The 25,576-nt window shown below is 39.0% G+C and overlaps 1 protein-coding gene across 1 annotated transcript in view; it reads left to right on the plus strand.

Annotated features, from left to right (window-relative positions):
- The window catches only part of LOC124768601 (tyrosine-protein phosphatase non-receptor type 13-like), a gene marked incomplete at its 5' end in the record, with an annotated part of 256,139 nt that extends 230,908 nt beyond the window's left edge, over window positions 1-25,231 (plus strand). Inside the window, 7 exons of the mRNA XM_047249157.1 lie at window positions 3,833-3,985; window positions 6,000-6,169; window positions 7,785-7,963; window positions 10,408-10,774; window positions 15,158-15,506; window positions 19,351-19,500; window positions 23,448-25,231. Coding sequence (XP_047105113.1) covers window positions 3,833-3,985; window positions 6,000-6,169; window positions 7,785-7,963; window positions 10,408-10,774; window positions 15,158-15,506; window positions 19,351-19,500; window positions 23,448-23,576 — 1,497 coding nt within the window. The remainder of the gene's footprint in view (window positions 1-3,832; window positions 3,986-5,999; window positions 6,170-7,784; window positions 7,964-10,407; window positions 10,775-15,157; window positions 15,507-19,350; window positions 19,501-23,447) is intronic.
- Between the last annotated feature and the right edge of the window lie 345 nt (window positions 25,232-25,576).

The following is a 25,576-nucleotide window of genomic DNA, read 5'->3' on the forward strand; positions in this document are numbered from 1 at the left end:
GAGGAACATCTTCTAGCATTCTTGGAAGACGGTTTGTTAAGAGGCTGTGATACTTCTGTACATTCAAACAAGGTACATGATCATTTGGAGTATCCTGCCTTAATGCACATGTACTGAAGTTAACACGATTCTCACAATTGCTTCCATGCAGTTCTGCATGGAGAGAAATGTGGTGGAGAATGGAGAATGCGTAGGGCACTTGCCTGACAAACTCTTCTTCCTCATGCGGCCTGGAGTGATTTAGGGAAGTCACGGAAAACCTAAATCAGAATGGCCAGATGCAGGATTGAACTGTCGTCCTCCCGAATACGAGTCCAGCACCACCTCGCTCAGTAACTGCATTCTTGCTACGCTCTCCATACACCATGATAATGTCTGCTTTTTCTGCACTGGTAAAACCCATCATTCACTCACTACCTACTGGTTGGAATGTCACACGCTGACTGACTAACAAGACACAGTGCACTCAAGGAACACACAAGCACACTGTAAGCAAACATAACAACATCATGCCTAACAACAAGGCAGGGTGAATAAACATAGAAGTGTCAGTTTGGAAACTCTTCAAAATAATGATATCTCGTAAATGACTCTCACTAGAATCCTGCAACAAACACCACTGATATTCTGACTTACCCTACTTTGATTTTGTTCATGTCAGTAGGCATTGTTCCATTTATAGAATGTAAGTTTGCACAAAAAATGCACTTTGAGCCCCTGATTGCAAATCAGTTCTGTGAAAACTGCACATCAATAGCACTTCCCATTTCTGCAATGTTCGCAATTAAAGTTTTAGGTGATTCACCACGTATTTTTGTTGTTGTTAACTGTAATACCACCACATCCAGTATCCTTATAAAAGCCATCTATGAATGATTAAAACTACTACTACTACCAATACTACTACTACCACTACCACTACTACCACCACCAACTGCGGGGCTGCATATACATCTCGCACCTTATATCTGCTGCGACATAGACAACACAAATTCGCAAATGCACGCTGAAAAAATTGTAAATAGGCAACTGCGAGTGACAGTAGCTTGCACCAAAGAATGAAGATTAGTGTTTAGTATCCCAATGTCTGTGACGTCATTACAAATGAGAGCTGTATTTAGGTTATATGGACCACGAGGTTGAATCTCTGCAGCAGGCCACATCACAGAAACTTTTTGTGATAACTAACTCACAAAACTACCATTTTGGATCAGTGTTCTAATGAAAAGCATTCAAAATTTATTATTTAAATTCTGTAAAATATTGCTTTGAAATTTAAAATTTAGTAAATTGATGCTATCAAAAATGTAAAGAATTGAAATCATTAACATATTCAACATGATTTATTAAAATCACAATGAACAACTATTTAAAAACAAAAAAGTTGATACTCCTGCTATGCAGGAATCAGAGTCGTAGCTCATTCTACATATATAAATAAAAATGTTCAAAGTAGTAAATCTCAGAAAGTTCTTAAGCGATTGCTTTCGAAGTCTGAAACAATGTTGCATTCGCATACAATAGTAGGGCTCCAGTATATATGTACTGGAATGCCAGCTTATACTTTATAAAACCATATGTAATATGTAAAGGGGAAACGTTGTTACCAAAAATCTTGAAAAGTTTTTTACCAATTTACTTCAAACTTTTACACATTACTCCGATAAATGTTGGATGGACATGGGCTATGTATTCTTAATTATGTGTAATATATAAATGTGATCATAATATATAACAGAGAAACATATTTAGCAAACATGTTGAAAAATTCTTGACAAGCTTACTTCATATTTTTACATGACACTCTAATAACATTCATGTAGAAATAGGTTACATATTTTTTTTAAACAACTATATAGGCACCTACATGTTTTCTGTTAAAATGACTGAGAGAAAGAAAATGCTGTGTTTTGCTCTGGTGTGAATATGTGCAGTACTAAGTACTGCCAACTGAAGTGCCATGTGTCAGACCTGGAATTTGGAATGAGCAAATGTGTTGTTTTGAGAGGTGAAGGCTGACTAAATTCATATCAGCAGCCCACTGAAGAACCAACCAAATAAGCCCATGTGTAATATTTACATCTATGTCTTTTATGGAGGCCCACTCAGCAGTATCAGAATGATCAGTTTTTATTTATATTTTTGTGGAGTGGGCCCCTAGGCTGCAGTACAAACAGCCAGCATGTAAACACTTCCCTCTTACAGGTTGAGCACAAGATCCGATAAGACAATGAGAGCTGGACTTCACTCCTCCCAAATGTGAAGCCTACAACTTGAGTCAGTGAAGGAAGATGTCCTGGTAGTAGTGTTGCCAGATTTCAGCTATAAACTGCAAATGGCTGCAGACAAAACCAATAGCCATCTATACAACTCCGACAACACAGAGTCTTTACCACAGAGACATTTACAAAATTGTGTTACGTAATTTGTTGAGGGAAGTTTGGTGAAAAACAGCTGTGTCTAGCACACTGCAGCTGTCAGGAATCTTCTTACACTGGCTATACTGTAGCTCCCCTTTCTGCCGAGATGCCCATTCTTTCCTAAAAAGTTATGCTCCAGTCGACACTTCAGAGTATCGAATATTACCACATATGGTTTACAGGATCTATGACACTGATTTTTTTGGAACTATGAATTTTATTCTTTTTGTACATCACAGGTATGTACAAAATATTTCCCGGTCAGCAAGAAAGGTATTGTTTTTAGTCTTTGTAGCAGTTCTTGAAGGATCCTGGTGGAAAACCTTCAGCTCGCCAGTGGAGGCACATTCTGCACTACACTACTGCACTATATAACCAATTAACAGAACTTAACATTGGATTTGCCCCATTGACTGCATACTTTGTTTATAATACGGGTGTAACTGCTACACGGTATGTAATCTCCACCTTCATCTTCACTTTGCACACTGTGTTCACTGAGGTGTGCAACTTCAGGAAAACTGATGAGTGCTTATTGATGAACTTTCTCCCACAGGATCAACCACTATCCCTGCATATTCTGCCATGTGAACAATTCTCAGTTTAGTACAATGGACAGTTCTCTGACACAACAATGAACCTTTTCTTGAGTTTTCCAATTTACTGTTTGGCTTACCGGCCTTGCTGAACCATATATCTGACAGTTCCAGTAAGAAGTTCTGTTCCATTTTTGACAACCAGCAGTTAATTGTAAACAGCAGTTAATTCCACTGTGGACACATCACAGATAATTGTGTAACTTTTTTCAAACTAGTATCACCAACACCGATGTGGTAGACAGTCATTTGTTCTGTAGCAGAAGCAGTTTCCAAAAATGTGCTTTACTTACATTGTTCATACAAGACCTCACATCACATGAAATGTTTTTCCAATCACTAGTTCCTTATTTCAAAATGTTCTGTTATGATGCTCTAATGTCTGCACAATTTTGACCCTATGGATTTAGGACACCATGTCTGACAGAAAATTACCAAGAAAGCTGATATCTGTGCGATTTAATTTCTGTCCAACAGGACGATTTACCATAAGTTAATGCAGTTTGTGACTTAAGAGTATAGGAAGGTTATACTATCAGTGTATATTGTTTTTGTATGGTGATGAAGATCAGTGTGCAAGTCTTTTACAAAATACTGCCCACCTAAATCAGGAACTCCAATGAAAAAACAATCTAAGTCTTTCAATGAAATACATTAATTTCTTGTGGCTCAGAGGTTATTTTACTAAATATGCCTTTCAAATAAATGTTTAATGGGTCAATTACATGCTAACAGCTATCATTACAAAAAGTGTGAGGTCACAAAGTTTCTGTCAAATACGTTCACTGATTTGGCTGGATCTTTTGGATGTTGCAGGAATTTGATATTGTGCTGACCAAGGTGAACCGCAGCCTGGGCTTCACTCTGCGCAAGGAGGATGAAAGTGTTCTGGGCCACTATGTCAGAGCATTAGTTCGTGAACCTGCACTTTCAGATGGGCGTATTCGGCCTGGTGACAAGATAGTTGCGGTCAGTCTTTATTCTTTACACTAGATATTGTAGGCATCTGTACATGTACATTTTCAGCCAAAACTTTGAAAGACTGGTTACATTAAGCAGACCAAATGGTATCTGGATTATTTGTATTCTTACTATTTCAATGCTGAATGCTGTTTTTCTTTTGGATAGTGTCTGAGATCTCCACCACATCTGTCTTCTCTCTCTCTCTCTCTCTCTCTCTCACACACACACACACACACACACACACACACACACAGAGAGAGAGAGAGAGAGAGAGAGAGAGAGAGAGAGAATTTATTTTTCTTGGTGATTGCATTGTAAACTGGTATTTTTGGATTGAAAAATGTGCAAAATATGTGATACACAATCACATACCTATAGAGGATTGGTGTATCATGCACAGAAACGTGCAATAGAAAACAATTCTAGTAAGAGTACACACATTCACACAAACACAGTCACACAGATACCCAAATGTACTCGCTTATGGTAGCAGTGAGAGTAGTTGCCTGTGTAGATGGATGAGGGGAGGGAATAGGGAAGGATGCACAAGGCAGGGAGAGGGTAGCAGGGTAGTGTGAGGCAGGTCATCTGCCAGATGATGCAGAGGATGCACAGTAAAATGAAAGAGGGTTCTGAGGGTAGAGCATGTGGGGGGAGGAGGGGAGAGAGAGAGAGAGAGAGAGAGAGAGAGAGAGAGAGAGAAAGTGCTCACATAGGGGGGAGTGGGGGAGTGAAGGGAGGAAACAAGTTAGTAAAGGTTTACGCCAGGGGGATTGATAGTCTGTAGGTTATGCTGCAGAGGCCATATGCACCTGTACAGTTCAGAGAAATTTGTGCTGGAACAGAGTACCCAAATGCCTCATGTAGTGAAGCAGCTTTTGAAGTCATTAGTGCTGTAGTGTGCAGCATGTTCAGCACTGGATGGTCAAGTTTGTGGTTTGCCACAGTTTGGCACAGTAGTGTAAAATTACGAGAACATAGACTGGTTGGCCTGGAACTAACTTCAGGAGGTGAAATTTCAGAACTGTCAACAGAAACATTAAAAGTAGGAAAAAAAACTATTCCTAACTTTTGGAAGTTTTTGGTAATTTGTCACTGAAGAAAAAGAGATAGGATTGACGAGGAGTGGAAGGTCACTCAAGCAACAGGTTGAGAGGGACACACTCATTGTGAGGATGATGGGAGAGAGAGATGAAAAGGGAGTTGTCAGAGTATGAAGTCAAACACAGTACATTGGTAATCACTGTGTCAGCTTCAGTCCAGAGATGACAGAAGAAAAGTATGAGAAGTGAAGATGGATTGAGAGGCAGATAAACAAGAATTGTAATGAATAGCACAAAAGTGGGGTTGGGAGAGTAAAGGAACTGAAAGCTGGGAAGTAATAAAGAATCATTGTTTCATTTAGCATGCATAGACAAGGGAAATTTCAATGCTCCCCTGACTCTCCCTCAACTTGTCAGTCTATGAAAGTTATCCTCCTCCTTGCCATTGTTCCCAATTTCAGTAGTGTATGTTTATCATTAAGTCCTGAAAGGGTGTTCGGTGCTGGGATAACAGCTTTCCTTTTTTTTTTTTTTTTTTTTTTTTTAACATCATGATATTTTTTGTTCCCCTTTATTCAGTTTGTCTTGGTGAAATTCTCAATACAATTTAGTCTTTTAAAGGTATGCATTCTTTGTATTTAAGGGAAAGACACTCTGTCTCCAATGAGGTTTAGATATCAGGAGTCATGTTTCAGTTGGGTGACTATCCCAGCTGCACATTAATACATAATAATAAATTCATTGTTATTTGGCATCATCATTTAATGTTAGTGTTTTGCAGAGTTTGGTGAAATAACATGCTGCAGGCAGTTTCCACACTGTGAAAGCCAGCAGACATTTTTTAGAGAGAGTAAATGTCCCTTACTGATAGAAACAACTGTATTCTTTTTCTTTGATCTTACTTTATCTATCTACAGTGTTATGGCTATGGAGATGTAAAATGACACAAAAACAAGCTGTACAATTTCCCATTTCAGGTAAACGATGTGGATATATCTCCAATGAGTCATGAAGAAGCAGTAATGTTCCTACGACAGTGTGGCGATGTTGTCAAATTACGTTTGTATCGTGATGAGAGCCAGACTCCAGTATCTGCTCTTTCACCAACTGAGGAGGAGAAGCCATTTAAACCAAAGCCTCTCTTAAGGTTAGAATTGTACAATGACATTTAGCAACTGAATGAATTCATCACCATTAAAATGAATGTCTATTATGTGAATTTAGCAGCACATAAAATACTTGATACATTTTTCCTGCCATCATATTGATTTTTTATTAATCTCAACATATATTTTTATCTTTTCATGTTTTTGTTGTTGTTGTTGTGGTCTTCAGTCCTGAGACTGGTTTGACGCAGCTCTCCATGCTACTCTATCCTGTGCAAGCCTCTTCATCTCCCAGTACTTACTGCAACCTACATCCTTCTGAATCTGCTTAGTGTATTCGTCTCTTGGTCTCCCTCTACAATTTTTACCCTCCACGCTGCCCTCCAATGCTAAATTTGTGATCCCTTGATGCCTCAGAACATGTCCTACCAACCGGTCCCTTCTTCTTGTCAAGTTGTGCCACAAACTCCTCTTCTCCCCAATTCTATTCAATACCTCTTCATTAGTTATGTGATCTATCCATCTAATCTTCAGCATTCTTCTGTAGCACCACATTTCGAAAGCTTCTATTCTCTTCTTGTCCAAACTATTTATCGTCCATGTTTCACTTCCATACATGGCTACACTCCATACAAATACTTTCAGAAACGAATTCCTGACACTGAAATCTATACTTGATGTTAACAAATTTCTCTTCTTCAGAAACGCTTTCCTTGCCATTGCCAGTCTACATTTTGTATCCTCTCTACTTCGACCATCATCAGTTATTTTGCTCCCCAAACAGCAGAACTCCTTTACTACTTTAAGTGTCTCATTTCCTAATTTAATTCCCTCAGCATCACCCGAGTTAACTCGACTGCATTCCATTATCCTCGTTTTGCTTTTGTTGATGTTCATCTTATATCCTCCTTTCAAGACACTGTCCATTCCGTTCAACTGCTCTTCCAAGTCCTTTGCTGTCTCTGACAGAATTACAATGTCATTGGCGAACCTCAAAGTTTTTATTTCTTCTCTATGGATTTTAATACCTACTCCAAATTTTAATTTATATGATATTAAATTAATCTTCATGAATGCACAAAAATATTGGCCAGTATGTGTCAGAATATTCATAGCTTCCAGTGATCAACAATATATGTTAAATAATGAAACAGTACTACTGAAAATAAAACTGATTTTCACAGTATAAATTTGAACATAATAGCATAGCATAGAACTATGAGAGTATATTTAGAATGACTGCAGAATGGAAGAGCTTTGATCTGTTCTAGTATAGTGAAATTATTGGTCTTCATTATACTGTACTCCAGTTCATATCAGCACTTTTTACTTTTTATCTGGGTGAGGGCAAGGATATCCAGATCATTGATAAATTGAAGGGCAGCCATATGATAATGTTCCTCTTGGTGTACGAGGATTTAACGCTTAGAGTATAAAACACATGCACTAGTTTTTGCAATAGTTTTCTGTTCAGTTTCATTATTATTAACTGCATGTTCGATGGTCTCACAAATACTGAATATCCTATAAAGACAACAAGAATTGTTTGAAAATCCTATAAAAGAATTGAAGGTAAGATACATAGGAAAATTCACTTCATTAATAAATGTCATTTGCTATTTTTTATGGCAACATGTAACTAACATCTTATTTCAGGAAAGAAGCAAGAGACATGCTTACGGACTTAGCAGTGCGAAAGATGTCACCTGGCGAATCAAGCTACAGTGGTAGCAGGCTGCGCCGAGTGTCAGCTGATTCTTCTCCCTGCTCTTCACCACGCAGACGTCATCTCACAAGATCTTCTCCTTCAGAAAACAAAGCTGCAACACTTGAAAGTAAGAATAAGAAAAAAAATGAGAAAAAATTAAAAAGTTCTTATGCATAAGTTTTTATTATCTGTTGATTTTAGTTTTGCATTGTCATTCATTAACACTCTCACTGGATCATTTCTCTTGTAACGTGATTTAGTTCCTCTCCTCGTGTTAAGCAACATCCAAGTATAATTTCTCTGTTATCTTAGAGGACTTTCAAGAGGTAAATAAATGTATAGTTATTTTTTATGGTGTATTTCGAAATTTGTGCTGCCAAACAGTATGTAGTTTGACACTCTGTCACAGTCTGGCCTTTTATGGAGTTGAGGCAAACTTGCTGATTTAAGTTACCAGCTGTTTCCCTCAGCTGATTCAGATGAATCCAAGGCAGTTTTTTATCAACAAGGCCACTGCTGAATTCCTTTTCCATCATTGTTCAACTGAGCTTGTTCCAGCAGCATTGAAGTAGATAAAACTACCAACAGGAAAACTGTATAATTTTTTTGCTGTTATGCTACATTTAATATTGAAATAGTCCTTCACCAGTAAATCTCTTCCCCAATTCTTAAAAGACTAGAACTACCTTGTCAGATCCTTCTGTGCACTTCATAAAACCAAAAAAAATTTTGGGACTATATGATTCTAAAATCAATGAGACACAGTTGGATCACCCAACTTGTACAAATATCTGAGTGTAAAACTTTGGGGAGATATGAAATGGAACGATCACATGGGCAAATCAGGTGGTAGACGTAACTTCATAGGTAAAAAATTGGGAAAAAAGCAATCGGTCTACAAAGAAGATTGCTTACAAATCACTCGTGCGACCCATTTTAGAGTGAGTATTGCTCAAGTGTGTGGAACCTGTACCAAATAGGACTAACATGTGATATTGAATGTATACAGAGAAGGGCAGCACAAATGGTCACACATTTCCCTGACCTGTGGCAGAGGGTCAAAGAGATACTGAAGAAACTGAACTGGCTTTAAATATTGACTCTAGGAAAGCACTTCAACCCCGTATGTATCGCTGCGCAGGGATCATGGGGACAAGGTCAGATTAATTACAGCACATACAAAGCCATATAAACAATCTTTTTTCCTGCACTACATATGTGAATGGAACACGAAGAGACCCTAATAACTGTTACAATGGGAAGTACTTTTTGCTGAGCACTTCACAGTGATTTACAGAATATAGATGTAGATGTAGACGTATAAAATATCGTATCTCCCAAAGTAAGTGTTGTACAATGATACAATTTTCCATTATATTCAGTGGTATATGTGCTTACCATCTGCAAATGTTGTGAATAGAATGAACCATCTGCAGATGTTGTGAACATATTGTACCTGATGCTGTTGTTTTACTGAATGAACAGTGAAAATGTAGTATGCTGTAAACTTTCTTCCTTTCATCATTTTGTGGGGGGAACGTTGGGGAAAAAATGGTTTGAGAGGTTTGAAATTAAGTGTAAAGCTTGGTCAGAAGACACTAAGTGCTCTCATTCTAATGTACTGGATGAATATATTCTGGGTAACTTGTGTGCCATGAGTTATGTTGTCGAAAGACATATAAACCGTTCCTAACTGTAATTAATGACATATTGTGCTAAAATTTTAACACATGGTTGTAGCTCTTAACAAGTAGGTTATGACAACATTTTAAAGTTTTAAATTCAGTCAGTAATTTTATGAAATATTGAAAATCAAATTTTTGTTGCTCCTTGGAGCTGTTAGGCAACTGTAACTGGGACTGTGCCACAAGTTAGCTGTTTAGTAATATAGAAATTTCAGTTTAAGCACACTTTGTAATACTTGCACTGTATTTCTTTCTCCTCATTCCACATACCAGGACAAAGTATTTAGTGTTAAACATATGCCAGAAGATTCATTCATTGTTGTTTGTAACGATCATGATATGCATGTCTTGGAGAAAATGAAGCCCAGTTCTGCATTCCAGTACCATAAAAGATTAGAGCAAAAAATAGATGGCTTAAATAGTCATAAGTTTTTGTTATATTTCCAGAGGAACATTGTGATTTTAGGTTACATCAATAGCACAGTATCACAGTCCCACTTTTATTTTCACTCTGTTTGTGAATACCTCCCATTCTAACACCTCTTTGTGTCTCTTGGAAAACCCCTCTCACTTCTGTCCATATGTGGGTGTATATGACATACTTTAGACCACTTTTATCTTGTAAAATTTTCTTCACGTGGGTGATTGGTGCAAAATTTAATACAGAAAAGTGTATATAGCAGAAAGGATGCTCCACACACCCAGTCCAATGCATACTGCTTTATGTTCTTTGTAGTAAAAAAGATCAATCGTTTTCTGGTACTTTTTAGAAATAATAATATTTCAGTTTTTTAAAAGTGTACAATAAATAACAAAAAATTGTAGCTTATTCTCTAATGTGCAAATCAGACAAATATGCAAACTCATACTCTTCAATGACCATTAGGAATGCCAGCTGGTCAAAAATACATGGTATCGAGTCAGAGTCAGACGAGTACTTCAGACTCGTCTGAGGAGCACTCACAAAACAACAGCAACACACTGACATGTTCGAGCAGTGCCGATGCTGATGCCGACTCCACACGGGCCAGAGGGCATGCCAGCAGCTTTTCATCAACAGCAGGAAGTGTGGGAGAGCCTGTCAAGCCCCTGAGGCCAAATTTCCTCGATCTCTGTGGAGCAGTGGGCAGCCTGACCCCACAGACGCGGAAACCGCGTCTGGTGTTTGGGAGCAGCGGGGAGGCTGAATGGGAAGAGGATGAGGGGGACCCACCTCCTGAGCCTGCACCTGGAAGTCCCTGCCCTAGGTACAGGTAAGGTCTCCCGTAACCCTACACACTTTTCTATACATACTCATTCTTCACTCTTGAATTCTACCTGTGGTCTGAAATATAGGCTAGGAGAGGGAGAAAGACATTTTTGAGTAAAAGATGTTCATAAGAGCATGTTTATGACATATTTTGTGACACATGTAAATTTGTAATAACACAGGTTACATAACTTTATTTTTGTATCACAGTGAGATTTTTTATATAATCCAATGTTTTCTGCTGTAGCTGATGGATTGTGTGTCAATTTATGCTATCTAATATAACAATGAAAACAATCAGTTACTGACAAAAGTATTAAATTGGATAGTTAAATATCTACTCACCAATTGGCAACAGAACACACACATAAATGACTGTTGTAATTGGCAAGCTTTCAGAGCCAGTGGCTCCTTCTTCAGGCAGAAGGGGTGAAGAGGAAGGAAGAAGGATGAAGGGGAGAAGGACTGGAGAGATCTAGGAAAAGGAGTAGATTTTGGGAAAGTCACCCAGAACTGTGGGTCGGGGGACACTTACCGTACGGGATAAGAAGGAAAGACTGATTGCTGGGGACTGCACCAGACGAGATTTGAAAACCTGAGAGCTTAAAGGTGGAAGACAAGGTGATATGCAGACAGAGCTTACTACTAGAACATCATGCATGAGTTAATAAGCATGAGAAGCCAAGTGCATTGTACGTAACAGAGGTGAGAAGCGGCAATGAAAAATAGACGGGAAAGACAATGAAAGCTGTAGAAAAATAAAATAGAGGGAAGCAAAGGGTAGTTCAGTGAAGAAATGTTGAGACAGAAGAAATGGTGGGCTCTTTCACATTTTCAGGTACGGAAATATCTTGCTCTTCCTTGACTAATCTGTGACCTATATGCATCAGCAAATTTCCACTTTACCAGGTTTCTCTCTTTCTACAAAATCCTGCAGTTATCTGCCCCTCATGTTTTCTTGAATGGTATCATCTGCCAAGCCAATTTCAAACTGCAACAACATGCCAGACTTCACCTCAAAAAGCTGTCCCATCTTCTCCTAAACTACCTGAACAGTGGTATTTCCCTTCCTGTCCCTCTGCAGCTCCCATAACAGCCATACCATCAGCCACACCATCAACCACACCATCAACCACCACTCCTCTCCTACAGGGTGAGCTTGGCCAATCTCCTTAACATTGCACAGCCTTCACCTCCGCCTCCCAGACCAAGAATAACCCTTAATCCCAAGAACCAATCACAACAGTACAATGTGCATAACTTCTCGTCTAAAGCACTCTTGACTTATCTGTATTATCTGAGGGCCTCACTTTCAGCCCTAAACTTGCATCTGATCACCCTGCTTTGTTGAAGGACCTACTTTCCTTCACACTTAATATCCATTGGAAATATCACTTTACAACCCAATCCCAAAACCTTTCAAACAGCAAACCTCACATTGAATCGTGCGTTGAATAGTTCAGACCACGATCTCAACTTTATACACCACCACTATGTCAAAATCATCCCTTACAAGCCTTCCTCACACCCACCATTGCTTCACGCCCCTTCCTCAGGTCCCTACAGTATGACCCTAATCTGTCCTCTGCAGAATTCCCTAAAAGCTGATGACTCTGTCATTATCCTCCCAGCAGATAAAGGATCTACCATTGCAGTACTTGACAGAAAGGAGTATGTTAGTGAAGGTCTACAGCAGCTGTCTCACACTTCTACATACAGTGTCTGCCATCAACATCCCATGCCTGTGATTCAAACTAACCTGCAGTCCCTTCTTAAAATCTCAGGCCCCTCACAAGGACTAACACCTCAATCCATAGAACTTCTCACCCCACACAAACCATGCACCCTCACCTTTTACCTTCATCCTAAGATCCACAAACCCAATCATCCTGGCCGTCCTATAGGTGCTGGAATCAAAGCACCCACCGAACGTATACCTGCCATAGTTGATCAACATCTGCAACCCATAGTACAAAGACTCCCCTGCAAAGATACCAACCATTTCCTGGATCATCTGAAATCCATGCCATCCCACTCCCACCACACACCTTGCTAGTCACCATTGATGCCACCTCTCTCTATACCAACATCCCCCCATACATGGTCTGTTGGCTTCTGAACATTTTCTTAGCCAGCACCCACCTGATTCCAAACCTATGACATCAATCCTATTCACCTTAATCAACTCACCAAAAGCCAGCTACCCATTTCTGTCCACATTAAACCTACCAACAATCAAAAGTACTTACATTTTGACAGTTGCCATCCACCCCATGTCAAATATTCCATCCCACACAGCCTTGGTATCCAAGGTAGACTCTTTACAGCAATACACCACCATTCTCACCTCAGCCTTCACTGCACGTAATTATCCCACTAGCTCAGTTAAAAATCAGATTTCAGGGTCCATCACATCCAATTCTGGTACAGCTAATTCCTCCACAAAAACAGCTTCAGAGCATACCATTGGTGGTTCAATATTATCCTGGTCTGGAATGTCTTAAACAGCTACTTCAACAGTGCCATGACTTCCTAAAATCATGTCCTGAAATGAGATCCATTCTGTCTGAAATTTTGCCCACCACACTTAGAATAGCTTTCCGTCTTCCAATCTCCACAATATTCTTGTCATGTACTATGCTCCTTCTCCATCCGTCTCCCTACCCTATGGCTCCTACCCCTGTGACCGTCCCTGCTGCAAGACTTCCCCTATGCACCCTCCTACCACCACCTACAATAGCCCTATCAAAGAGAGAGCCATCTACAAAACGACACGTCATATACCAGCTATTATGTAAACGCTGTTCGGTCTTCTACATTGGTATATCCACCACCAAATTATCAATAAGCATCAATGGGCATAGGCAGAGGGTGTATACTGCCAAATCACAATATCCTGTTGCAGAGAATGACATTCATGACATTGGCACCTGTTTCACCACACGCACCATCTGGATTCTTCCCACAGACATCAGTTTCTCAGAACTCCACAGGTGGGAACTAGCACTACAACATGTCCTTGATTCTCGCCACCCACCTGGCCTTAATTTACGTAAATTTCTTCTGTCTTAGCATTTCTTCACTGTGGTTTAAGCTTTCTACACCTTTCATTGCTTTCCCGTCTATTTTTCACCACCCCACTCCCACCTCTGTTACGTGCAATGCACAAAGCTTTGCACTCTTATTAACTCGTGCATGATGTTTAAGCAGTAGTCTCTGTCTGAATATTACCTTGTCTTCCACCATTAAGCTCTCAGGTTTTCAAATCTCGTCTGATGCAGGCCCCAAGAATCAGTCTTTCTTTCTCATCCCATACGGTAAGTCTCCCCTGACCCACAGTTCTGGGTGACTTTCCAAAAATCTGACCCTTTTCCTAGACCTCTCCAGTCCTTTTCCTTCACCCCTCTTCCTTCCCCTTAAACCATTCTAACTGATGAAAGCGCCACTGTCTCCATAAGCTTAACAATTACAACAGTCTTTTATGTGTATGTTTTGCAGCTACTTGTTGAGTAGATTTTTTTTTTATCTATACAGTTTAATTTATACTATCTGTATTGGTGTTCTGAGTAGACAGCTTCAAGCAGTATACAATGACAGAAGCCAAAAGTATGTTCTTCTCCAAATAAGTTTGTGTTATTGACATGCAAAAGCAATCATGCAAATATGAAATGACAGCCTAAGTCTACTTTACCGTCATGGAGTGAATTCTTTCATTTAATGTTGGATGCAATGTGGATCACAGGAATATTTCTCCATTTCTCATGTTGAGCTGTCAAGCTGAACAGCAAATGGATTTTTGTGGGCTCCTTGTGAAACTGTGGCGGACATGTTCAATCTCTGTGTCAGACACTTGGGGACGGCCTGGTGATTCGTCTTTACAAAAACAACCTGTTTCTCAGAATTGTTCATGCCATCATCTAATGCTCTGTGCTGTAGGAGGATCCACACCACACCATACCTAGTACAAAAGTCACGCTGAACAGTTATTACTGGCCCGCAGTGCACAAAACATAGAATACAAAACGCTTTCCATTTCCCCGACACCATTTTCACTAGAACTGAAATGGACTCTCACTGCTGCTACGTAGCAGGAACCATGTAATACATGCGAGTTTGCTCTTTCCAACAATACATTGTTCATGCACATATCTCACATAACACAATAGTTACAATTTTTTTAATTGGATGATTCTTTTTGATACACCCTGCAGTTATTTCCTTTGTTCTTCACTCCTCCAGTCCACCTCAAAACACGCTGCACTTACCCACTTTCCACTTTCAAACTGATTTTCCACTTATGAAGATACTGAAAGCAAATAGGGTAAAATATATTTGACATGATCTTACAGCAAGGCCTCTATTGGTATTTTCAAATTTTGTGTTTTAGTAGCAGTTGCTGCAGCAGTAGTGGTGGCGGTGACATAATTCCACTAGCCACTGACTCTGTTGAGCCCATGAGCATGCCACCACTCTCATCTACATCAAGCACAAGTACTGCATTCAGTTACCGTAATCCAGCATACCAGTCTGCAGTCGATGCTACAGGGCATCGCAATCAGTCAGATCGTGCAGGTACTGGAACTTCAGGGGCAGGTGCTGGGGGACTGCTGAAATGGAAGGGAGTGGTTTTCACACCAGAAGACGGCAATGGTCCCACAAATGGATTGCACTGTCTACCAGAAGCAGAAAGGGCACCAGATGCTCACCTTCCAGCTGATTATGAACCAGGCGATCAGGTATGGCCATTCAGTTACTCACCATCAAAAGCATTACATGCTGTAGAATATATGTCATCAGTAAACCATGTGCTGCTACTCATCAACAGGGTGTTCATCTGTACAATTCTGTTAGAATAAGGCCTTTAATAAGCATTAGCATATTAACTTTGGCAGTCACTACTTTTTCCGCTTTCAGTATTCTCTCCCTTAAAAAAAACTGCCACTTATTAAACCTCTATCATATACTTATTGGACACTATGAGACCCGTCTGGTGTGAGAAGTCATTTAGTAAAGGATTTCAAATACGTGTTGACAATGTCACACTTTGCAGTCGCAATGCTGATAATCAAGGGTCGGACACATAATGAGACTTTTAACATTTATATTTCATCAAAATATATTCAGAATCAGTAATTATATTAAATAAGACCAGCAAGGTGATTTTCATGGTACCAAAATCCACATCCTTATACTATGTGCTAGAGATGGAGGCAGTAATGTTAAACATAAAACTGCGGTACTTAACTTGTCGCAAGATGTGTTGTTCTGGTGTTTGATTAATCACTGAGACACTAATTCTCCCAGTTTTCACTTCAATGTGCAAGAAGAAAAGATACAATCAGTTCGTTATAACTAGCCCCACATGGCTGCTGCCACCAACATATTTATATTTGCTCAACAATTACCTCACAATATTTCATTGTTACAAAATTCATCACAGTTAGTTCTATTACTTTACATTATTTCATAATTTACAGTGTTGCTTTTTTCATCGTTTCTTTCACCTTGAAACACTTGATTTTTGCTCACATTATTTTAATTGCAAATATACTCCTCAGGTTTGCAACGGATCGTACTGTGTAAATCCCACAATATTTCATCGATGCAACTGCTTGACATCTTCAGGAGGAGGAGGAAGAGGAGGTGGTGGTGGTGGTGGTTGCTACTGTTACTGTTGCAAGATGCAACTGATGATGATTGGATGGCAGCATCAAAATTCATCTGGCCAGGAGCTGGCAATACGCATGTGTGGAAAGAGGCTAGCAGTTAATGGAAAGCAGTGCTCCTAGTGCCCCCCTGCTGGCATCTGCAGAAAGTCCTTCTGCACATGTGCTGTGGCAGTCATAGTGCTGCTGAACACTCTTGTGGTTAAAAACTGAATTAAGTCTCGGCAGTGTGTTGCATCGGGTCATGAAACAGAAGTTCTTACTTTCCCCGTTTTGATTTAATGGCAGCCAGTGCTGGATTCCAGGTGGTGCTTAATTGAAAACCTGCATCCCAGTTGATAAGATTGTCCACTGTACGGATATTTGTGGCCTTCCAGAAGAAGATGCTGGGGATAAAATTTCAGTCTTTTCGTAAAACATGTGATGCCCTATGTCTAGGCAATGCTTCACTACAGCTGACATATCAGGTTGCCCCATGCACGTGTGACAACGTTCTTGCATGATTTGGCATGTCTGCCCTATATAAGGTTTTTCACATTGGCATGTGTTCCTATACACACCATGTTTCCTAAGGCCAAGGTCATCTTTGACCAAGCACAATAAATTCCTCCATTTTGCTGGTCACTGAAAAACACACTTGTTGTCATGCCTTTTGAGGATTCTTTCTATTCTTGAAGACGTGCCACCAAAATAGGGCAAGAACGCCATTGCAATGGGTGCCTCCACATCTTCATTTACAGCCCTGGTGTATCTGTCTACTGGGATAGCCATTCTGTTGACGTACCATTCTTAGGTGCTGTAGCTCACCAGGTATACTGTCGGCATCTGAGACTACATGTGTTCTGTGCCCCAAAGAGCGTACGACATGACTGTGTTGCCCAGGGTGATGACAACATGTGGCCTTTAAACATGTGGGTAAACAATGCCACAATGTCTTTTTCAGACTAAATGCTGATAAGCTCTAACAAGCCCTGCAGAGGTATTTTCATAAATAATGATACAGCATCAAAGCAAGCCACAAGTTGTTGTTATGCTGCACAACACAGAAGAGACTTGCACTCTTTGGTTCATAGAGCACACATGGTCTCAGATACAAACAGTCTACCTGGTGAGCTATAACACCTAAGAACAGTATTCCAACAGGATGGCTATACCTATAGACAGGTACACCATGCATTCCGTTCTAAGCAAATTCAAAGCAAAGATGTAAATAAAGATGCAGACAAACCTATTACATTGGTGTCCTTGCCCTATTTTGGCAACATGTCTTCAAGAATAGAAAGAATTCTCAAAAGGCATGACATTGTGTTTTTTCGCCACTGCAAAATGGAGGAATATATTGTGCTCGGTCAAAGATGACCTTGGCCCCAGGAAATGTGGTGTGTATAAGACCCCATGCCAATGTGGAAAATCCTATATTGGGCAACCATGCTGAGCCATGAGCTTACTGCATCACACATGCCTGTGGCAACCTGATAAAGCCTGCGATAGCAGAGTATTGCCTGGTCATGGGGCATCGTGTTTTGTGAAAAGACTGAAATTTTACCTGCAGTGTCATCTCTATGGGGTTGTATTGTTAAAGAGGGTACACATATTCATACAGCAGACAGTCTTATCAACATGGATGCAAGTTTTCAATTACTTGCCAACCGGAATCCAGCACTGGCTGCCATTAAACCAAAACAGGGAAAAGAAGAACTTCAGATTCATGACCTGACACAACACACGGCTGAGTTTCATTTCAGCTCTTAACGACAGGACTGTCTGGCACCACAGTCATTGCCCACAGCGCACACGCAGAAGGCCTTTCTGTGGCTCCCACTGCGAGCATCTTCCTGCCACGAGTATTGCCTGCTATTGGCCTGATAAATTTTGACATTGCCATGCGTTTACCATCAGTCCTGTCTTATTGCTGTTACAGCAACAACTACCACCTCCTAAAGATGTTGAGCAGTTGCATCGATGAAATGTTGTGGGATTTATGCAATACAATCCAGAGGTAAACCCGAGAAGTGTATTTGCAACAGATCTGCCGGTAAAGCCTGCATGAATTTAATTATTTAACATGGAGCTAAATTTGTAATCAATTTTGGTTCTTATAAAAGAGTTAAGCCTTTTCTAAAGTTTTGTGATACTCTCAATCCAACTTTTGGAATGAATTTTCTTTCTCTCCAGCACATGAATCTGAAGTTCTTCTTTTCCCTGTTTTGGTTTAATGGCAGCCAGTGCTGGATTCCGGTTGGCAAGTAATTGAAAACTTGCATCCATGTTGATAAGATTGTCTGCTGTACGAATATGTGTACCCTCTTTCAAACACTGGTATTGAAAAGACAACCATTCATCAATTTGAGTACTCAGTTGAACAACACAAGTTAACACCTTATTTGCATCCCCAATATCTTTTCTGTTCAAGCTGTTGGTTTTACTCCTTTCAGGATTTTCAATTATCCGATTGTTCTATGTGTATGTGCCGAGTTTCTCATGACAATTTTTTTAAATCCTAAAAGCTACAGCTTCAGCAGCATTCTTCAGTTGGTATGAGAGTGAGTACTGTTCCACATTTTTCTTCTATTGACCAATGTCAGACAGGCCTTCTTCTCTCTTGCTAACATTCATCTTGGGCATTGTTTTGCTTGATCTTTCACTCAGCTCTTATGGCTGCTCACAAAATAGTTAAATTTTACAACTAGGAATGTACTCTGCATGATTCTGACATAGTGTACTGAGTGTCATAGTCACCAGTGTATTAAAATAGCTTACACAATTCTTTTTGATTAATTATAGAAAACGTTGTCCTATCATTTAAAGCATGAAAAATAGAAAAACATCAGATTTCATTCCACCATGTGTTCACTTCTCATCAATATGTCTATTTTAAAATCTCAACTATTTTGATTTTCTACTACATTTTCAGATATTCATGGTAGAGCTAACACGCGGCTGGAACAGCAGATTAGGATTCAGTCTACAAGGCAATGGGCAACATACCTACATAAGTGCAATTTATGCTGACAGTGTAGCAGCCAAGGATGGTCGCCTGCAGGCTGGTGATCGAGTTCTAATGGTAAGGTTCTGCAACCACGTCATTGAGAATTAGCTGCTGTTTTACTCGTAGTCTCCATTTGTCCTATCACACCACCTTCCATTTGAGATGATGCAATGGTTAAGACACTGATGAACTCTCATTCAGGAGAAATGGTGTTCAAATCCCCATCCAGATTTAGGTTTTCCTGGTTGCTACAATAGTTTCTTTGAAAAGGACAGGGGAATCTTCCTTTCCCATCATTGTCCTATCAGAGCTTGTGCTGCATCTCTAATGACTGCATCACTGAAAGCACTTGTAACACTACTCATTGTACTTCTTTCTTCCTTTAAACTGCTCCTTCTCCTGCACGACAAGCAATTACCCCAACCGACAACTTGAAGAGATGTCTCAGCCACATATTCCTCTTGAAATTGTCATTTATATGCACATCTACTGCTCAACAATTCCTCCATAAGATGTATTCCACCCAAAATTTTCTATTTCTGTACTAAGTAATAAAGAATTAAATAGTAGCATAAAATTAGTTAACACAACAAGGGAAACAAAATAAATCAGTGGCATATCAGTGTGAACAGAAAAGAATACTTGAAAATAAAACTGAGATAAACAGTGGCAAAGACATCAAAGGGCTGACATAGGTTAAACTGTTAAATGCAGAAAATAAATCAAATTGAAGAGTGAATAACGTAATCAGGTGTCTGAAAATAATGTTGTGCAACTATTATCCAGCACTGATAGCATTCTTCACAAAGTAGAGGGAATGTTCATACCTGTGGCATCTGAAGCACTCTAAAGAAAGCAAAGAAAAAAGAAAACAATGCAAACAGAGACCACAGAATTAATCAAAAACTGAAGATGTATCTGGGTTCCACAAAGATCTTTGAAACAACATTAAACCCAGAGTAAAAATTTCTCATCAACAGCACTGACGGACAGTTGAAACACAATTCCATTTTCCATCCTGGTTGTGATAATATCACTGTCATTTGTACTAGTATCTGCAAACAGTCAAAATCAGCTGATTAAAGACAGTAATTTTATTACAGCCAGGTAGAAAAATGAAAACATCCTTCAATTAATTTGTGGCTGTGGCACTCAATAAAAAACAAACCTTGCAGACAGTGTTTGAACCTTGAAACCAACCCGACACCCTTAAAGCAAATATTTGTAGCATGACACTACTGCTCATACAAGGTTTAATATCACAACTGAGATCCACCTGTGCAGAAAAGTAACTGAAGAGAATTGAATGAGTAAAAAAATCTAGTGGTGACAGGCACATGTGGCAGACGACATACAAGCAGCAGTGACAGACTGTACAAAGTTGCATAGAAGCACCATGAGTGTTTTAAATGGGATTGAATGCAGCTATTCTTTTGAGGACATTATCTTTGGCCTCAATAAGTAAAACAGGCCAGCACTACAATGATGGTTCAATATATATTAAGCAACATTGACATTATTATGATCAGGAGTCCCAGCAGTTACAAACTGCTACTTCAGGAAATACAGATACAATTTCATGTCAAGCAAATCATAATAGAAGAAGATAATAAAAGTTTGAAACTAAAATCACCATCAAATAAATGTGGTATACATCAAACGGAAGGTATGTCACTGACAATATCATGAAATTATAAATTGCTACACACCATATAGTGGAGATATTGTGTCGCAACAAAAGGACTACTAGACAAGTAAGCTTTCACCAAGACGGCTTTCTTCCGAAACAAACACACACGCACACACACGCACACACACACACACACACACACACAGTCACTGGCTGCTGCAGTCAGAGACAGTGGTCATGTGCTGAGCTGCATTTGCTGTGAATGTGAATGTGTGTGTGTGTGTGTGTGTGTGTGTGTGTGTGTTTATGTCAGAAGAAAGTCTACTGGCTGAAAGCTTACGTGTCAAGTAGTCTTTTAGCTGTGCATGTCTGCGACTCAACTTCTCTGCTATACGATGAGTAGCAATTTCATAATATTGTCATTATTCCATCCCAGAAGGTATGCCATTAATGCTCCCTGACCTTTGCTCCTTTCTCACTACAATGTATTTTTTTAAGAAATAACTTGCTTTTGCAAGTGCAGCAATATCCGATTTGCAGAAGCAATATAATCAAACATTATCCCAAAAACGAATTTCACAAACCTCTCTAGAAACTGACTAGAGTCCCACAAGGCTACTGGTAGCCACAGCAGATCCTCAAACCTGACACAGTGGCCTGGCCTGGTGGTGAAACATCCATCACTATGTGTGTGTCAGCCAGAGTCTTAGTTGGTTCCTCACCTAACATTTTGAGGCTTTTGTCAGGGTAATCTTTGTTTCATCTTCTAGTATCCTGTAACCAAATAGCTTTTTAGTGGATGCACTTATTTTTCTGCTCCATTTGTTCTGCTCATGTGGTAATGCATAGTGTCAAACCAACACGTATAAGGGCAAGATGAAAAAAGTTCTCTGCTTGGCAGTTTAAGATAAAAACTGCCCTCACTTCTTGACCTTGTCTTTCTTTGGTTGGTGCACTTTTTTGGTGTTTTGCAGCAGTATAAACTTATGAAATGCAACAAAGTTCAACACTGAAAACTTTGCAGAGTACCCATGCTCAGCTGCCACACTTCTGTTCACTGAACCCAAAGTGTTTTCTAGTGGGTTTGTTTTGGGGGGGGGGGGGGGGGGGGTGGCAGGAGAACAAGTGGAAGTCAAAGAGTGGCAAATCTGCTGAACAGAGTTCGCATTCATATTTTCTATCAGTTTCCCCACTACTGAAGTAAAGAGTGGGTAGGTACACTGTACTGCCAAAAAAATTTTTCCACTACTGCAGTCACGATCTCTTCTTACTGTTTTTCCCACTCCACTGATTCAAAGACCTCGCAAGGCATTTACCAGTTACTGCTCATCTTTTGCAAGGAAATCGGAGACCGACTCCTTGATGAAATGGATTTTGCCTCTTTCGGTGTTGTCACAGGCTGCAATTCCTGTTTTGTTTCTTGCATAAGTGATGGAGTAAAGTATCATTCACAATACACACAAAATCCATTGGATCTTTTCCTCTTTTAATGGTCCAAAACTGCAGAGAGATTTGTTTTTACTTTTGCATAACACTCAACAAATCAAATGTGGCACTTGTCTGGCACAACGCTTTCTCATAGTTGAGTCTTCATGTAAAATATAACTACTTTTCCAGGAAGGAATGTACCAACATTATGATTCAGATGCCCAAGATTCTTTTTTTTTTGTCGGGCCTTGTTGGCTGAAAGCTCACTTTCCAACAGGATTTTTGTTGTGCATATCTGCAACTCAGTAGCTCCGCTATATGGTGAGTAGCAACTATCCCTTTCATAATATTGTTATAACTACTTTTCCTTCTGAAATGCATTTAGCTCAGCTTTTTCATATAGTTTTAATAGCCGATTGTCTAATACCATATTATACCCACTTTCTCAGTAGTTACAATTTTTGAGACATTCTTCATGTGGACAACCTTCAAGAGGAGGGGGGGGGGGGGGTCACATTTGAATCTAGCTTCCTACCAGTTGAGTGTTGAAAATGAATCAACGCTATTCTTAGAAATGTTTAGTAGCTTTGGATGAAATTACAATGATGATAAATCATTCAAAATGAAGAATTTAATGACAGCATGGTATTACAATTTATTTGTTTGAATAACGTACACAAAATGCTATAGAATGATATTTAAAAAATATCTGCTCTGGAGATATTGTTGACACTTGGCTTGTATTACTGCTCAGCATTTACCAATGTGACAAAAAATAAAATTTCACTGTTAAGAATTGCAATTCAATGTCAAGGTGAGGATTTTTCACAATGTCACTGTGATAAAGATCTGTTCTTTGCAATTGCTGGTTTTATCTGCTTGTTCCTTGCCCGCTCCCCCACTCCATGCCCCCTCTCTCTCTCAAAAGTAATATGTATTAACATAACTTATGTGTTATTTTCAGGTTAATGATGAAAATGTTGAGACCATGAGTACAGCAGATGTGATTGACCTTCTAAGAAAAATACGGGGGACAATTGGCATTACAGTTCTAAGGAAACATAAACAAGAACTTACAACACCTACCACGTGACTTACAAAAGCTTAAAAAGAAAAGCTATACTTATTGTTCCGCTTACCAAGGATATTTTACATAACATCTGTTAAGCATCTGTGTTAAATTTTATCTTGCAAACAAAGATGTTATTTTTAAAATGTACAGTCACTGTATTTAATTATACCTTGGCTTTCAGTAAAAGTTATTTGCAAGAATAAATACCCTCTAAAAAGAAGGGGCAATTATTTCAACATCTCACATAAAAACATGTACTTCCAGATGAAACACTAAATTGAAAGGCTATGAACATATCTTTATTTTTAGTACAGAGATTGCCCTTTTCCTACAGAGTGTGCACGACTTGTAGCACTCAAAATGAACTAATTGCTATGCAATCATGCGAAGAAAAAGCAATGAATTTACTTGCCATTTTTCTAAAATCTGAAATGTTGGCTGGGTTTTTGAGAAGAGAACAAATTCTTTTAAATATGCTTGCATTCCAGTAAAATGGTCTGAAACCAATGTATATGGGAATAGAAACAAAGTACTATTATTGAATAGTAAAATTTATTTATTCCAATTCAAACTCTGGCTGAAGGCACACTCGATCATTTCAAATAATCAGATCCTACATATCCAGTTCCTCCAAGCAGGAAGAGTTGCTTCAAGGGAGAGGAGCAATGGAAATGCAAATCTTTTAATGACTGTTCACAGTTTTTTTTATTTTTCAGTAGTTCAAGATTTTCTACAACTAAGCATTTTCAGAGTTACAAAGGTGAATGAAAATACAGGATTTCAGACCCTTGATCGTTACAGTTATTCACTGTACCAACTTAGCTCACATCTCAGCCAGAAATTTTATGATCATTGAAATAGAATTTATCAAAGGAACATTTACATTTCTCTCATTGTGACACAATCTTTCTGTAGTGACAATTACGTCAATTAAAATGATAGCATCGAGGTGGTACTCTCCTACAGTGTATTTCACAAGAAATAAAATCAGTTTCTTACACTTTGCTGTCTGAAGTTAAATATATCATCCAGTGTAGTAATAGTAAATATATGTGGAATCTGTTGACCATGACTGGCAACTATAGCAGGCCAAAAAACTGTAACTCAGCCAACTGTGTTTAGATGTTAGCAGTATGTGTATCAATCTTTCCATCAGAAATTATAAGCTGAGCATTTAAATAAGTGTATTTTTAATGGTGAAATTACAGTCAGTCTGTGGAGAAGCAATCTTGTAACATACTGTTACCATTAGTGTTTACTATAGTGTTAAATTATTTAGTTAATACGGTGATTTAATGACGCCTTCAATGTCATATGACTGTTGCAGAGAAATATATTTCATAGAAAAAATTGAGCTGTTTCATAAGTTATTTTTTCTGACTTCTATAAATGTGTAAAATATGCAATATTTTATTGTGTTATGTTACCCCATTCAGATGAAGATGATATGAATGTGTATTGTCCACCTTATTATGACTGAACAGCTTACACAGAGTTTAAGTCAGTGCTTGTAATATATAAATGTTCATTATTTTTCTAAAGCACTTAAGTATTTTAAATATGTCTACAGATAAATATTTTGTAGTTCAGTGGTTGCAAGCTATTTTGTGCTTCCATTTAGTGTGAAGTAAATATCTACTCAGGCACTAGTTCTGTATTACCAAAGATAATTTTTAGTGTAACTGTCAAATGTAAATATAATAAGAATGTTGCACTGAAATCTTGTTCTGCAAGGTCTTCAAAATTTTTAAAATCCTCTTCTTCATGTACAATATTAAGCAAATATGAAAACTCCCTAAAATTGTGAGGGTAAGTCATCAAATAACTAGAATTTTAATATAACTATTAAGGAGATTTATGCCCAATGTAATACAGAGGGCCGAGGTTGTCCTACTATGACAGTGCACGCGATTGGCTGCAATGAGCTGCTAATGAGAGAATCAGTCCATATTTGTGCAATCTTCTACTGTGTTTCCGACAGGGATGCATTCTACCACTACTGATGAACATACACAGCTTCC

This window comes from Schistocerca piceifrons, chromosome 1 (assembly GCF_021461385.2).
Source record: "Schistocerca piceifrons isolate TAMUIC-IGC-003096 chromosome 1, iqSchPice1.1, whole genome shotgun sequence".
Taxonomy (NCBI): Eukaryota; Metazoa; Arthropoda; class Insecta; order Orthoptera; family Acrididae; genus Schistocerca; species Schistocerca piceifrons.